A 14313-nucleotide genomic window follows, 5' to 3' on the forward strand; every position below is an offset into this window, starting at 1 on the left:
AATAATGCGAAATTACATTTACAAATAAGGTTTGGGTGGGGTTTTTTTTGTTTGGTTTTTTGTTTGTTTGGTTGGTTTTGTTTGTTTGTTTTTGTTGTTTGTTTACATAAAGCTTTTCAGGTGAGCGTGGCCTGGGTTATTTTTAGCCCTTCCTATAAGCTTCCTTGGATCTCATTAATCCCAAGCTCCCTTGTTGTCTGTCATCACTCAGAATTTATTTCAGTATAAGAAAGAGATTTATATATTGATAGACGAAATTGAGGGTCTTCAAGATTTTTCCCATATCACGTCTATATACATACAGACATAATGTATTTCCTATATTTATATATGAAATATTCATATATATTCATATATTTATATATTTAATATATAAAATAATTGATCATTAACATTACCTACAGACACAAATGTATGTCAGATGTAAAAATTAAACAGTAGTTTATTATATTACTGTTTTAATAAAGATATTGTATTTTTTGTAAAACATTTTAAGTTTCACCAGCTGAAAAGCTATTCAGAGGCTTCTACTTTTCTGTTCATTGACTCTATGTAAACATCTTTATTGAAAGATTTATTCATATTCTACAGGGAGGCTTTCAAGCACATGAACCAATCCCTCCTTTATAAAGAACACAGTGTGAAAAGAAAGAAGTGCAAACAAGAGCACAGTTTTTAGTTAACATCTTAAATACAGTGACTTCTGCCAACTGCTGTAACAGTCATCTGTTTCTTTCTATTACCTTATGTCATCCAATATTTTTATAAAAATAAATGTGTTCTGTAGAAACCTTAATATTTATCACAAGCATCTATCCCCAGCCCTTAGCAGTTACTGGTAGAAAAGTTAGTTTCCTCACTCAGAACTCAGGTTGCCACTCAAAGCTGTAATTTTTGTATTGCACCTTTACAAACTGTGCCATTGTCACTACAATAGAATGCAAAAAATATTTTTTCCTTTCCCCTACCCTCCCCCCCTAAAACTGTTATACTTTGAAACTTTCTGCTATTATTCCCTCTATACTCCCAACACCTGTATCCATAGGGCTTTGTACTGCATTTACTTTGTTGCAAGCTGTGCAATTATGCTGTAGGAAGAGAGCAAGTTTCTTCCTTCTCTTTCAGTATATCACATATATGAACACATAAACCTATTTTTCCCACTTTCTCAGTTCTGTTTCTTTCTATTCTAGAAATAGGTGTTCAGGAAATCCCTAGAAAGCAAGTTAAAGATTATCTCGTGTTGTCCTGCATATCAAGAGAATGTTCCAAAAGATGTTGTAGCATTTATTTGAAGAAACAATGAATGTTAGTGATTGGGTGGCTGGGCCTTCTCTGTGCCACTGTCTGCTTTACAGCAGGAGACAGATTTTCTTTCCAAGCTCAGCAAAGGTTTTTCACAAGTCAAGAAATCAGAAATTATGCTGCTCTCCTTTACATATCACAAGTTGTCTAGTGGATGTCACTTAGACTGAAGTAAAACAAACAACAGCTACACTTCAGAAGGCATTGTTTAGTAACCTGCAAATTGCAAAATGTATTAAAAAACCTCCCAGAACAAATGCCTGAAATAAGAAAAAATGAACTTATGTATGGCATTAAAATATGCATTTAGTGTCACTTGCAAAATTACCACACTAATTAAAAATATATATGATTAAATAAATATGCAGGTAGTTTCAATTTTAACCTTTATCTGCTGAAGACTTCACAAAGTATTTCCAAAAGGTTAATGACTTATGACAAAAATCTGCCCAAAGTTCTGTAATACTGTAAACAAATTTACTCAAGTTTGGAACACATGCAAAATCTTGTAATATTATAAGGCATCAGTCTTAGAAAAGTCCGAAGCAAAAATGAACATCAGCTATAAGGCTCCTGGTTCACTTACTACTCTCTAAATTCCAGATCTCTGATTTCTGGCAGCAGTTCTGGACCTTTCTGGAAATAGCCAACAGCATTGACGGTCACTGAATGGAGCATCAGACATGTAGGACAGAGAATCAGTGGAATCAGCTGCTAAAATTCCTGAGGTCTCTGTGGTTTCTGAGCAACACACTAGCTCTTGTGGTGTTTTCTGAGTGGTTCCAGAATCCTCACTGTAGTCTGAGTTTCTGTACAAGAAATGAAGAATTCCTCTGGCCCCAGTGTGTAAAGCAGTCTGTGGAGTGACTGTACTGTGGTGATGGAGTATTGAAGCTGAGGACCCTGGAACATATGCTGCCTAGAAACCTATTTACATGGCATCAGATGACACCTCTGCTGTATTTCCAAACAATGGTTTTACATTATTGCTTTAAAAAGTTTTGTCAGGACATTTTGCTATCAGTTCTCCTAAGGAGCACAAATGTCATTTAAGTCAACAAGACTTGTATATAGACTTGTATATAGATAGGTATCACTCAATTTAAAATTCCAGGCAATGCATGAGGTACTATTTATTTCAAGAAGAGTAAAAACTGGCATAAATAGCAACATAATGATAAGTGTGCAATCTCCTTTCAAAAAGACTAGACATGTTTCATATTATTAGCTAAAGGTTGGGACACGTGTTACTTTGTTTGGGACTTTCAAATTGCTTTTAAACGACTGTCCTTACAGGATCAAAAAGTCCCCTTGTGAATTTCAAGCATAAATAAATTCTTAATTTACTCAGAAGGATGGAGGAAAGTCATAATGTGTGATATAAATAACATGTAATCTTCCTCCCCAAAATATATGACTGCCATTTTCAAAGCTGATGAAATACAGAACAGGGTTTTTCTCTAGTTTCAGTAGCCTAGAACACAGCAAACACCTACTGTAGACTGCAGAAAAATGGGTATAGCATTTTAAAATTAATCATCTTGCCTACTATTCTCTGTCGCAATACCTCAAGAGTGATTATATATGTATTGTCTTATCTTTAACATTTCTAAATACTGATACTGGCTAGATGTAGTTTGCCTCCAGGTATAAAATATCTATTAAATTTGTATCTGTCTATATGCTACTGTATGTAATTATTACAATATATTAATTATTATTAATTCCCATTTATGCCAAATATTTACATAGCAGAATGCAATATAAACATACTATATAAACACATCTCTAACTATAATTTGTAGAACATTAAATCAGAATAGGAAATTTGTAGTCTTATTTCAGCAGTGAGGAGTTCTTAGGTATTAAAATAAATCCAACTTTTTCTTTTGTCCTCTAATGTAGTAGAGACCTGAAACTATACTTGGCAACTGTCAGATTACTCAAAACTTTCAGAAGAGAGCCAAAGCCTTTTTGACTCCTGTGAACTCCATAAAAAATCTCAGTGTTTCTGCTGAGTGTACAGCTGTGTTGGGTGCCAAGATTTTACAGAGGATCAACTAACTTGCAAAAACCAAGCTAGAAAATTTGTCTTGGACATAGGACTGCACTACAACTAAGAAACACAATTTTTCAGCACTCCTACTAAGTAGAATGTAAAAAAATAGTCACCTTGTAGAGGAAATTGGTGCGCCCAACAGATCCAATTTTTCCTGTGTGGTTCATGAAACAAATGTTTCCTTCAGTAGCACCATAGAACTCACAGATCTTAATAGCACCAAATCTGTCCAAAAATTCCCTCCATACATCATTTCTTACTCCATTTCCAACTGCTAGTCGGACTTTGTGATTTTTTTCTCCTTCCTTCTGTTAAAAAAAGGGAAGAAAATTAAAATATAGTATACTGATAACTGCATTTGATTGGTGCATACATGTCAGGAAAAACCTAATTTCTTCAGTACAAAAAAAGAGGAGAAAACATAACACTCAAGAAGTTAAAGAAACCTGGCATAGCTGGTGGACAGCTGCAAAGCAGTAAGCTGCAATCTAAAACTTATTAGCTTGTTGAACAAACAAATTATTTCCTGAAAAAATTACTAAAATGATTTATATAAACATGTCCGCATTTTAAAAGTTGCATTGTCTCTATTTCTCCCCAGAGGAATTAAAAAATTGGGAAGGACAGAGAAAGACGGGAATTATTTCTGTCATGGGATTAAAGTCAGAAGAGATGAATAGTTACTTTCTTCTGTCTTCAGACTGATTATGAGGAAACAATCAGATTTCACACACTTGTAAAATATGTTTCTTCCCACATATTGCGTATGAGTCATGTTCCGTACTTTTTTCAACATTAAGACTCTCAAGGTTTTGTTCAATGTTACTGGAATATATTATTTCTTAGTAATCTTGAGTCTTTACTGTTGCCAGGTCCCATGTTTACCATAACAAACAGCATAGTATGTATGAAATTCAGTAAGATGTTCTAATTTTATTTATACATTCCCAAACATTGAGATTGCATGGACCACCTTTAGAACACAACCATATTTAAGCTGAAGTACCAGAAGGCAAAACATCTACTGTTTGGATTTGTTTGGGTTTATTTTCTTTTAATTTCACCTAGTTTAAATTACGACTCCCTTTTCAATCATTTCAAGTTGCAATACAGAATGCTCTAGAAGTGAGAAAGTTCAAAATATACATAGGTACAGTTTGTTACCACATACTTTCAGAAATGCACGGCACTCTGCCACTGCAACTGTGTCTATACACCTCCATCTACCTACACTCCTATATACATACGTATGCAAACACCTCTCCATAAACAAATGCACACGTCTGCACATGTTCACATTCTTTTCAAACATTCATATATGTATACATTTGCATACATGTACTATAGAAAACAGAGAGTTTCTATTTTCTACTTTTCTATTATGCCTCTCTCCACCCCCCACCAAACCAGTATTAATTAGTTATAGCTTTACAGTAAAAATCCATCTGAACACCTTTAGTCTCACATAAAATCATAGCAAATTATTTTTGAGAAGAGATTTGGTCAGCTGAGTGAAACAGGAATCTTTTGCACAATTTGGATATCAAAACCAGTAAAACATCAACTGAGTGCATAGACAGCAGTGTTTCTCCAAGGCTTATGTCTTGGACAAATTAGATTTGTCATGAGGATGTGAATTCTTCCTACTGTAACAAAAAATTGCAAACACAATGGAATTTTAAGCTCCTCTAAATCACAAAGACCACTATGTTTTCTTCCTTCTTCGTAACCAGTATTCATTCATCTTTAGAGTCTTCCTTCTGCAAAGTAGGTTCTCTTGCTGAAATGATTCAGCAAGCAAAGTACCCCTTTCACTAGATGCAGGTAGATGTCGGCAGATTACAATCTGAGGCATAATCCTACAATTTTACCTCAAAACTACATCACTCACCAGCCTCCCCAGTCTCTAACAACTCTGTTTCTACCAGAACCCAATTCCTGCTTTTTCCCTTCTATCTTTATATGTGAAAATAATTTCTAAACACATAAGGACATACTTCACTGACTTAATGCTAAATCATTATTAACAAGTGCTGCATTACACAACACTAAAATCTGACATGGATGTAGCCTGGAACAAAGTATCCAAAAATTGCCCACAGATGTTTTTTTTACAGTGGTTTGTTTTTTCAACTTCAGACACAGTATCACAATGCAACAGTGTCGGTTTTTACATACTTGAAATAATAACATCTATTGTATTATATATTAAAATTCATTATATTGTCAATGAACAACAATAATATTTTTTACCCTAAAATGTTTCAGTGTTACTTTGAACTTAATCAGGAAAGTTTTTAATGTTTTTTCTTCCTCCACAAAATTGTTCACCAATTTTAGCATATTTCTGTCAGCTCAACATAAAATTCAAAGTGGGCTATTTTCCTTGCAATTTCAATGCTAAACTGAAATGAAATGTGAAATTTAAATGTGTCCATAGCCAAACTGCAGTTATCTCTTGCTGATGCCACTGAATTATTCAAATCTTCTGCCTCTGCTAAGATACAAAAAGTAGCTCAAAAGACACTTTCAAGGAAATTCTTTGTTCCACAATGAACAGAAAAGACAAACATATGCATATATATACACACAGTAATTGAGTCTTTCATCAGGCTAAGAACATTTAAAACCTCTAGAGACCAAGTTAATAAAAAAAACCTTTCCTTCTACTGTTTTTCTTTCAGAAAAATAAAAGCACTGATAGCTGTTTGCTGAAAAGATAGGTTTTCTCCCAGTCTAGTTCATCTTCTAGGATGAACCAGAAGACAGTGGCTTACATGGACTATAGTGCTTGGGATTTTTTCCCAAAAGAACAAATATCATATAATTTAAAAGTGCAGTAATTTCAGTTTCTCACACTACTTTGGCTGGTTTGTATTAATACTGCAGAAAGTTGTTTCTCTAGTTGAAAAGATACAGAGTAGTCCTGAGAGGACTACATCATCCCACTTTGCTTGCAATGTTAACACCTATCATCAACATCAACAATACAATGTAAAACAACTTCACTTCAGGAAGGGATGCTGCCATAGCAGTCAGGCTTTTTGCAAACATACAAAGAAGGTGTATGATGTTATCAAAAACTGGTCACAGAAAGCAGATTTCTTAAAAGGTAGAGGAGTAATTCACTTCTTCACAACTAAGGTAGATCCACTGTCAGATTGCTTTGCTGCAACTGCTGTATTTGTGATTTAGTCAGCCCCACCATAGCTGTACCTGTCTGTCAATGCAAGATTCCATGAAGAGCAGGGCTTTCTGGTGAAGACATAAACACTGTCATGAATTTAGCAGTCTTTCAGCTGTAAGAATGAAAATTATATGTCATTTCATCTCCTGGCAGGTTTAATAACTATGGTGAAAATCATTAAAATTTGGGAAAATTCAAGCAGTGAGTTCTACTCACATTAGTTTTACATGTGAGTTAATATAGAAATATTCTATCTATTTTTATCTTTTTTATAACTCATATATGACACTAGTTCATATTAGCTTTATGTGTAACTAACTTCCAGTGTAAAGTGACCCACAGTAAATAAAACAGAGTTAGCCATTCTAAGATCTGTTATCTGTTTTTACCATCAAACATCGTCACATATATTATTGTCCAGATCACTGCCGAAGTCCAGCTTTCAGGACAGGCATGTTGGTATCCATGGGCATGGTGGCTGAATAGTTGCAGACTAAATCAAATGCTGCAAGCAGGAGAAGGGAAGGAAAAGAGATGATAATTCAACCAAATTACAAAAACGTGGTTGAATGACAAATACTTAGAGTGTCCTAATGAAAAAAGAAATAAAATAAATATGCAGAAATTCATGCTTTAAACTGATTAGATCAAATAGGCTTTGAGCTTCTACCATTTTCAGATGGCATTTAATTTACCTTTGGTACAATAAATAAAGTTAAAGGGGTAGAAGGAATTCCGAGGAGTCACCTAACACATCTCTCTCTGCTCCAGCAGAAAAGCTCTGTTAGGCCTGGGCCATTCGTGACACCTGATCAAGCTGTGGCATGTCAGCCAGCTGCCCTGCAGCAGTTGGTATGCAGTAATTGTGTGCATGCGTGTTCTTAGCCCACTGCATAAACACTGTACCAAATTAACACCTCCTACGCTAAAAGCTGTATTTCCTCACAAAATCTCCTTTACAAAGGACTCAGTGCCTTACCCTGGTCACCTACCACAAATAAGTTCAAATTGCATGCCCTCTGACAATTCAATTATGATTTGTGTTTCTGAATTTACTAATAGCTCTCCACAGATAGTTAGGACAAGAGAGTTTAGACCAACAGAATGTTGCAACATCTTCCCAATGTTTCCAAAAATGTCTATTTATTTTCCTTCACTTTGATTTTATTTTCTTAATTCAGAATGATTCTTAAATAAAATGGGGATTCAGTTTACATACACTTATTTCTAACAATAAAGGTGAAGCATTTTTTCAATATCTTTTTCATTGACATCAATGCATTAATATGCAAGAATAGTTCCTACTATACACCTGGAATTTTTTTTCATTCATTCTGCCAGGTCTTTGAACTGTGTACCAAACATCTGGACACATCATAAATCAGTTTGACACAATATGTGTCTGTCTCGCATGCTTGTTTCTTACATATATTAACTAACTGACAAGTCAAGATCTGCCTTACTACATTAAACACCAGATTCCTGAAATTTTTCATCCAACAGTCTTTTCCCCTTAAGTGCTCTCAATAAACGACTTGGAATATCTACGTGATTAAGCTGTTGGTAAATGCCTCTTAGAGTGTTATCAGCAGTACACTAACTGATGCAGGAAGTATTCATGATTGCAGCTACATAAAAATGTGCTGCATTTAAAGCAGCTGCTTAAAACAAACACAAGAAAACAAGTTCATTGCCCTTCTTTTATTATTTCTGCATAAGGAATATCCAAATGGGGAGAAGCAAAGATAATTCAAGGAAAGGAGGCATGAATTGTTCTCTGTATCATGCCCTTGATGAAACTGAAAGCAATCTCAGGGCCTGAGAATGCAAACATCTGTTAAATATAAAATATGATAGGACAGATGACACAGGATTTGCATTTAAGTATTTACATGGTGTGTATGTAACAACACATTCACCAATTCCTCTCTTGATACATTAGCCCTGAAAAAGGGGCATCAGGTAGTTAATCAGACTGTAAGATGGGAGATACTCTACTATTACAGATATATTTTTCAAGATGCACATCCATGTTCATTATTTAGTAATGCCTACTTACAAACTGCAACTAGATTTTTTGAGCAAAACACATACTCAAATTTAAAAATACAAATAAAAGAGAACAGGAAGTGTGTGAAGAGATGCACTATAAGAAAGGACAATAAAATTAGGAAAAGGACACATCTTTCTAGTTCAGAAACTGGTAGCTTGCTATTTAATATAGCTCATTCTCACCCCATTTTTAATAATCAATCTCCTGATAATCTATTAGAATTATATTCTAGAAGAAGATTTCTTCAATCAGCTCTTCAAAGAGGAAATATTTTGTTTAATTGTATTCCCATCTCCTCAGAAACAAAAAAAAGTCACTTTTGTCTGTGTTCCACCCAGTAATATGAAGCAGATAATTGTATTTTTGGTGCTTGTCCCAGTAGCACACCAGTCAAAACAAATCACACAAAACTTTTCAAAGGTCAGTTCAGAGAATTAAATATACATACACATACAGATCACTTCTTGTGGTGCATGTTACACACACTATTCTGTGAGCAATATGAAGCTTCCCTTTGTGAAAACATGGCTGTGATTTCCAGGCTTTAATATAAGCATGACTCCACTTGTTTAACCCAAAAGACAAGTCTAGGAAAAACTGGAAGGAGAGAAATTGGTCAAGTTGTATGACGTCTTAGGTCATGATCCACCATGCTAAAATCAGTAGTTGATGTTCTAATTAGCCTTCAGTGCTGTTTGTATATAAAAAACTAATGCTTCCTAAGATATCACAGAAACAATTTTCCATGAAGATCACCTCAAAACCTTTTACCATTATTACTGGGGAGGATGAGAAAACAAACACAGGATCATTTGTGGATACCAAGAGAGATAGGCCAGTATCTGTAAGTATCAGAAGACAGTAGGAAAAATAGGTGGTTTTATAATCTGTTTTAAAGCCATTTTTCAAAAATAATACTGTTGTTGTAGTTATAGCAGTTGAAAACAAGATGTTTGCCATGACATACAGTCTGTTCTTTACAAGGTCAAATGACACAGTCTAGAGAGAAAAAAATACAAGCTTCCAAATTTCATGGCCTTTTCTAAGTTTTAATTTAAGATGTGCTGGGTATGTTCTTAGTCTAAAAGTTATATTTTCTCTAACAGTATGTACAAACAATGTTCAATTTTATTTTAGGCACTGCTGATACTGCAGTAAGAAATATTTGGATTAAGAATGATATCTTATGACATGTGCAGATGGCTTCAGGTTTTTTTTTTTAAAGGTTAGGTCACTACAAGAATAAACAAATTGCAAAATTCACCCCTAGAAATTAAATTTTAATGACATGTAGAGATTCTTAGAAGCTTTCCCAAGGAAGGTATAGATGTGGCTGTTTGCAACTGTGTCACATTACTGGTTTAGGGTATTCAATAAAATATTTATGTCAAAAACCTGCAAGGGGCTTAACACATTTCCACTCTACATTTTAAGGACATCAGAAAGAACAATTTCCAGTACCAAGCATAAATTGAACTAAACTTTAATGGGAAATAAAATGTGATTAAAAGTAAAACCTGCATTTTAGAGTCCTAGTGACTAATTTCTCCTTGCTTATGTGACCATTAAATTCCCTTCCTTTAAGGAAAACTGCTTCTTGGTGAGAGACAGTGCTATCTAACTACATAAACCCCATCCTTACATCACTTTTCCCAACACTTTAGTCAACTGCAGGGAAATAAATATTCATTCTGTTTTCTTATCCCAGTAGCACTGAATTCCTTGTTTTCACCTTCTTCACTACTATTGTTCTAACACAGAAGACTTTTAACACAATAAATCCTAAGCATCTTCTCTGAAGTAATTTCAGAGAGCTTAATCCTATCCAAAGAACCCGTGGCCAAACTGTATCTATTAGAGAGACTGTCTTGCCTCAGCTTAACAAAACAAAGTCTGAAAGCTGATAAGCATGGTCTTATACACTTAGGTAACCCCAAGGAAATAAGAAATATTACCTGTGCTGGAGGATAACACTGTCTCAATACCAAGTGGACATAAAACAGGACACATATTAAATGGGAAATTGTAAGCAATTATACAATTATTTGTGACACAGACTTTGAATAGAAGCAGAAGTGAGCTCTGGTTTTAATAGAGAGCTTACCTATTTCATGCAAGGTATCATAAATCATACAAATACTGTCACACTGCATCACAGCTTACAAAAGTAGAAAACATGTACATAATGGTTAAGGACACTGATTTCTAACCTCTGTTTGTAACACTTTTCAGGATGCAAGTCTTCTTTACAGAAAAGCAGGATAGAGATGCTGCATTACCACTCCCTTCTTTCCAAAAGCTTCAGGATACAATGCATTATTAAATAGATCATTACGTCAAATTTGAAATAAATCTGCAACTGCCTTTGGAAGGTTTCATTTACAGTCAGATGCTAAAATTTAAATTAGCTGCAAGTGTCTAAGGAAAATATATCCACGGATTAGAAGAGCAGTATTCCAAGGCATTTGCTAAGAGGCAATACAGGGAGTTCTGCTATGCCATACTCTTGTAGTTTTTCAGATCACTGTTAATAGAGACTTTGAGCAATGTCAGCCAGCAAGACCAGTTTATTAATTTTCTAAATATTCTTCTTCACTGGAGTAGTCGTGCTCGTATCTTACAGATGGATCCATTTTGTAGCTACTGATGGCTAGTAGCCATCAATGCTGGTCACTGTACTTTCCTACAATCAAAATGCTGCAGAAGAAGTGCTTGGAAGAGGGCAGGCTTGAGGATTACACACTTGGAAACCCAGCAAAATCTATAAATGTCACACAAAGCCAGATCTTTTTGTACTTGTACCTAAGGAAAAAAGATAACTTCCTTTTCTAACAAATGTTCTTTCCAGACAACAGACAACAGATTACTAAACCAAACTGGATACAGAATAACTTCAGAAAAATTTGCTGCAAGAGTCTTCAAGAACTTTTGCAGATGTGAGTGGGCGGCAGAATGATCAAACAAGACAAAACCAATAGGGAAAGCTCAGCCAAGAGCCTACATGCTACCACAAAGACTTGCCCAAAGTTCAATTCAGAATTTATGAACTTTGAGGCCACAGCATGGACTCCAACTGTAAACAATATACCATGTATTTCAAGTTTAGTGTTAAAGAAACACTAAATTAAATTAAGAAAATAAGGTAATTGCCATGGATTTAATCTGGGTTGATGAGAAGGGCTTTGTAGCACTCTAATCTCATGAACAGTGCCCATATAATATCCTGACAGAACTTTAAAATGCACCACATCTTTCTCATGCTGCTAGCATACATTGTACTTCGACATTAATGAAACTTAAATAGGGAATCCAACTTAGGCAATTATTTTGCTTACCTGAAAACTAAGAGTAAATTGCATAAGATATTTTGAAACCTTCCACTTATTTGTGCGAACATGTTTCTCTTCCAGTTTTAACATGACAGATACTTAGTATTTTTCTTCAAGTACCTAGCTGTCAAACTGATTTGTTTTATAATTTGAATTTTTCTTGAGGAGGCTTAGCAAGCAAGTAAAAACAAAACAAAACCCTGTAGCCTCACAGAAGAAAGAGTTTAGATAAGCCAGCTCCTAGAAAATATGCACATAAATTAACAAATAGAATAGTTATATGGTTAATGAATAGTTAATGATTGTATAACCACTGTATGCAGTATATAAATAGTTAAGGATGGTAAAAATGACTTTATTTGCACAATTTAAAATTGCTTTTACTTCACAGTAAAGATTGAAAATTAGAAGAGTTTGTCTCACAAATTAAGTATATTAATCTATAATTTGTGCTTTAACATAAAAAAGGAGTGTGCAAAGAAGTCATGCTCTTCCTGTACAGTAAGAGAATAGAAAAAGGGAATAATTAATATCTTATAATTAATTATTAATATAAGACTGCAAACACAGCAGAAGTTATGAAGTTTTGGTGAGAAGGGAAATGATGTTATGGCAATCAAGTTAGCCTACAACGGAGGAAAAAACCCCACAATTTATAAAAACTATGCCTCCACAATGCCTTGACTTTTTCTTATGATTTATAACTTGATTTTTTGTTATCTACTAAGTTTTTGTTTATTTTACTAGAAAGTTAAAATCCCCCAAACAAATAAAAATCAAAACCAAACAAAATCCCAAGACATACCCCCGACAAAAAAAAAACACAACAAAAAAAAAAAAAAAAAAAAAAAAAAAAAAAAAAAAAAAACCAAAAAAAAAAACAACACAAAAAACAATCAGAGAAGGTATCACTATTCTGGTTTCTCATCAGCACCAGAGGTCTTCACAGGCCATCATCCATGCTCCCTTTAATTCATGAACTTCTACTTTACTGGGGTACACATGGATAGAGCAGTTGGATCCATGACCCACAACTACATTGCTTAAGTATAATTTTGAAAATTTTCCTCAGGGAAAAGCAATCCAATGACCTTTTCCATTCTTTGGTCTGCAACTCCGATATTAATGCAAATTATTATTCTGTTGGAAAACAAGACTGATTTGCATTCCCTCATTTTAGAATACTGCTTAAGGATGATGTTAGTAATTTTCAAATTAAATACTTTGAGTTTCTGGTACCTTTTCCTAAGAGATGAGTCATTTTAATAACATTCACTGAAAAGGAAATAAACCACTGATTATTTTTGTGAAATAACAAGATGAAATTATGATAGCGGCAAAGGGAGGCTTTTCAAAGCAATAACAGCTGCACCGCATCCAACTTATGTATATTTTCACAAAATTCTTTCTGTTCTGCTAAATATTTGTTGTCTAGAATAGTTCTGTAATTGGAAAAAAACTCAAATTGTTCACTTTGAACAAAAAGCTACTAACCTAGACCAAGCCCCTTCTAAGTTTAAAAATATTATTTAGATGGTCTCAGAATATGCACATTTTGCCAAACAAAACAGTGCTAAAACATAGTGTACAAAATGTGAGACCTCTGACACACACAGGTGCCAAGAAAAGAGTTCTGAAAATTTAGAAAAGGCATTGGAAAGTACTCCTGTAAGGTAAGGTAAGTTGTTTGAACTTACCTTGCAAACTTCCATGAAACAGTACTTTATCACAGATGATACTGAATCAGTTTTTATTGTCAAAATTGTTTCTTATAATACTTTGAGTATATCTTCATGATTCAAGCCATTATTTTTATTAAGCATCTACATATCACCACATATTTGCAGAACCTCACATAAAAGGAAGGGCAGAAGTACATGCCTAATACAGTTTCATTTCCCTTTTACCATATCCACTTGAAGAAAAATAAATGTACTGACAGACAAATAGGCATCACTTTGATTCCACTTACCACTGGCTGATTGCAAAGGTAACGGCAGAGTTCTCCAATGTACTGGATGACAGTCACGTTGTACTTTCTGCAGTCATTCCAAAACTGACTAGCTGAGAACTTCTTTTTTAACACACAGGTTGCACCTTTATGGAAACAGTAGGGAAAATGAAATTAGGCAATTGCTCCATGTGGCAGCTTAGCCATAAGACAGATCATCTGAGGAACTAAAACAGCCTTGCTCAGAGAACTATGCAGTATTTAAGCTGTTTTATTTGAAGATATGTGTTCAAACCTGGTAGGCAAAGAAGGCAGAGGAAATCAGCCTCCTGGCTGAGACAGCAATGGAATAAGATCAGAGCTTAAAAACAAGTCAGCTTCTCCTCTTACAACACTGTTGGTGTTGTAACATATTTTAAGAGTTTAACA

The 14313-nt window shown here is 34.5% G+C and overlaps 1 protein-coding gene across 3 annotated transcripts in view; it reads right to left on the reverse strand.

Moving 5' to 3' along the window:
* SLC27A6 (solute carrier family 27 member 6) overlaps positions 1–14313 on the reverse strand; it is a 75214-nt gene that overhangs the window by 14422 nt on the left and 46479 nt on the right. For 2 of the 3 annotated variants that reach the window (XM_026792919.2, XM_005486230.4), the window contains exons 4-5: positions 13906–14030; positions 3478–3672 (exon numbers count right to left, since the gene is read on the reverse strand). In XM_026792919.2, the coding sequence (XP_026648720.1) occupies positions 3478–3672; positions 13906–14030 (320 nt within the window). The remainder of the gene's footprint in view (positions 1–3477; positions 3673–13905; positions 14031–14313) is intronic. The other variant, XM_074533641.1, reaches the window with a different exon arrangement.

The sequence above is a fragment of the Zonotrichia albicollis genome, chromosome Z (assembly GCF_047830755.1).
Source record: "Zonotrichia albicollis isolate bZonAlb1 chromosome Z, bZonAlb1.hap1, whole genome shotgun sequence".
NCBI lineage: Eukaryota > Metazoa > Chordata > Aves > Passeriformes > Passerellidae > Zonotrichia > Zonotrichia albicollis.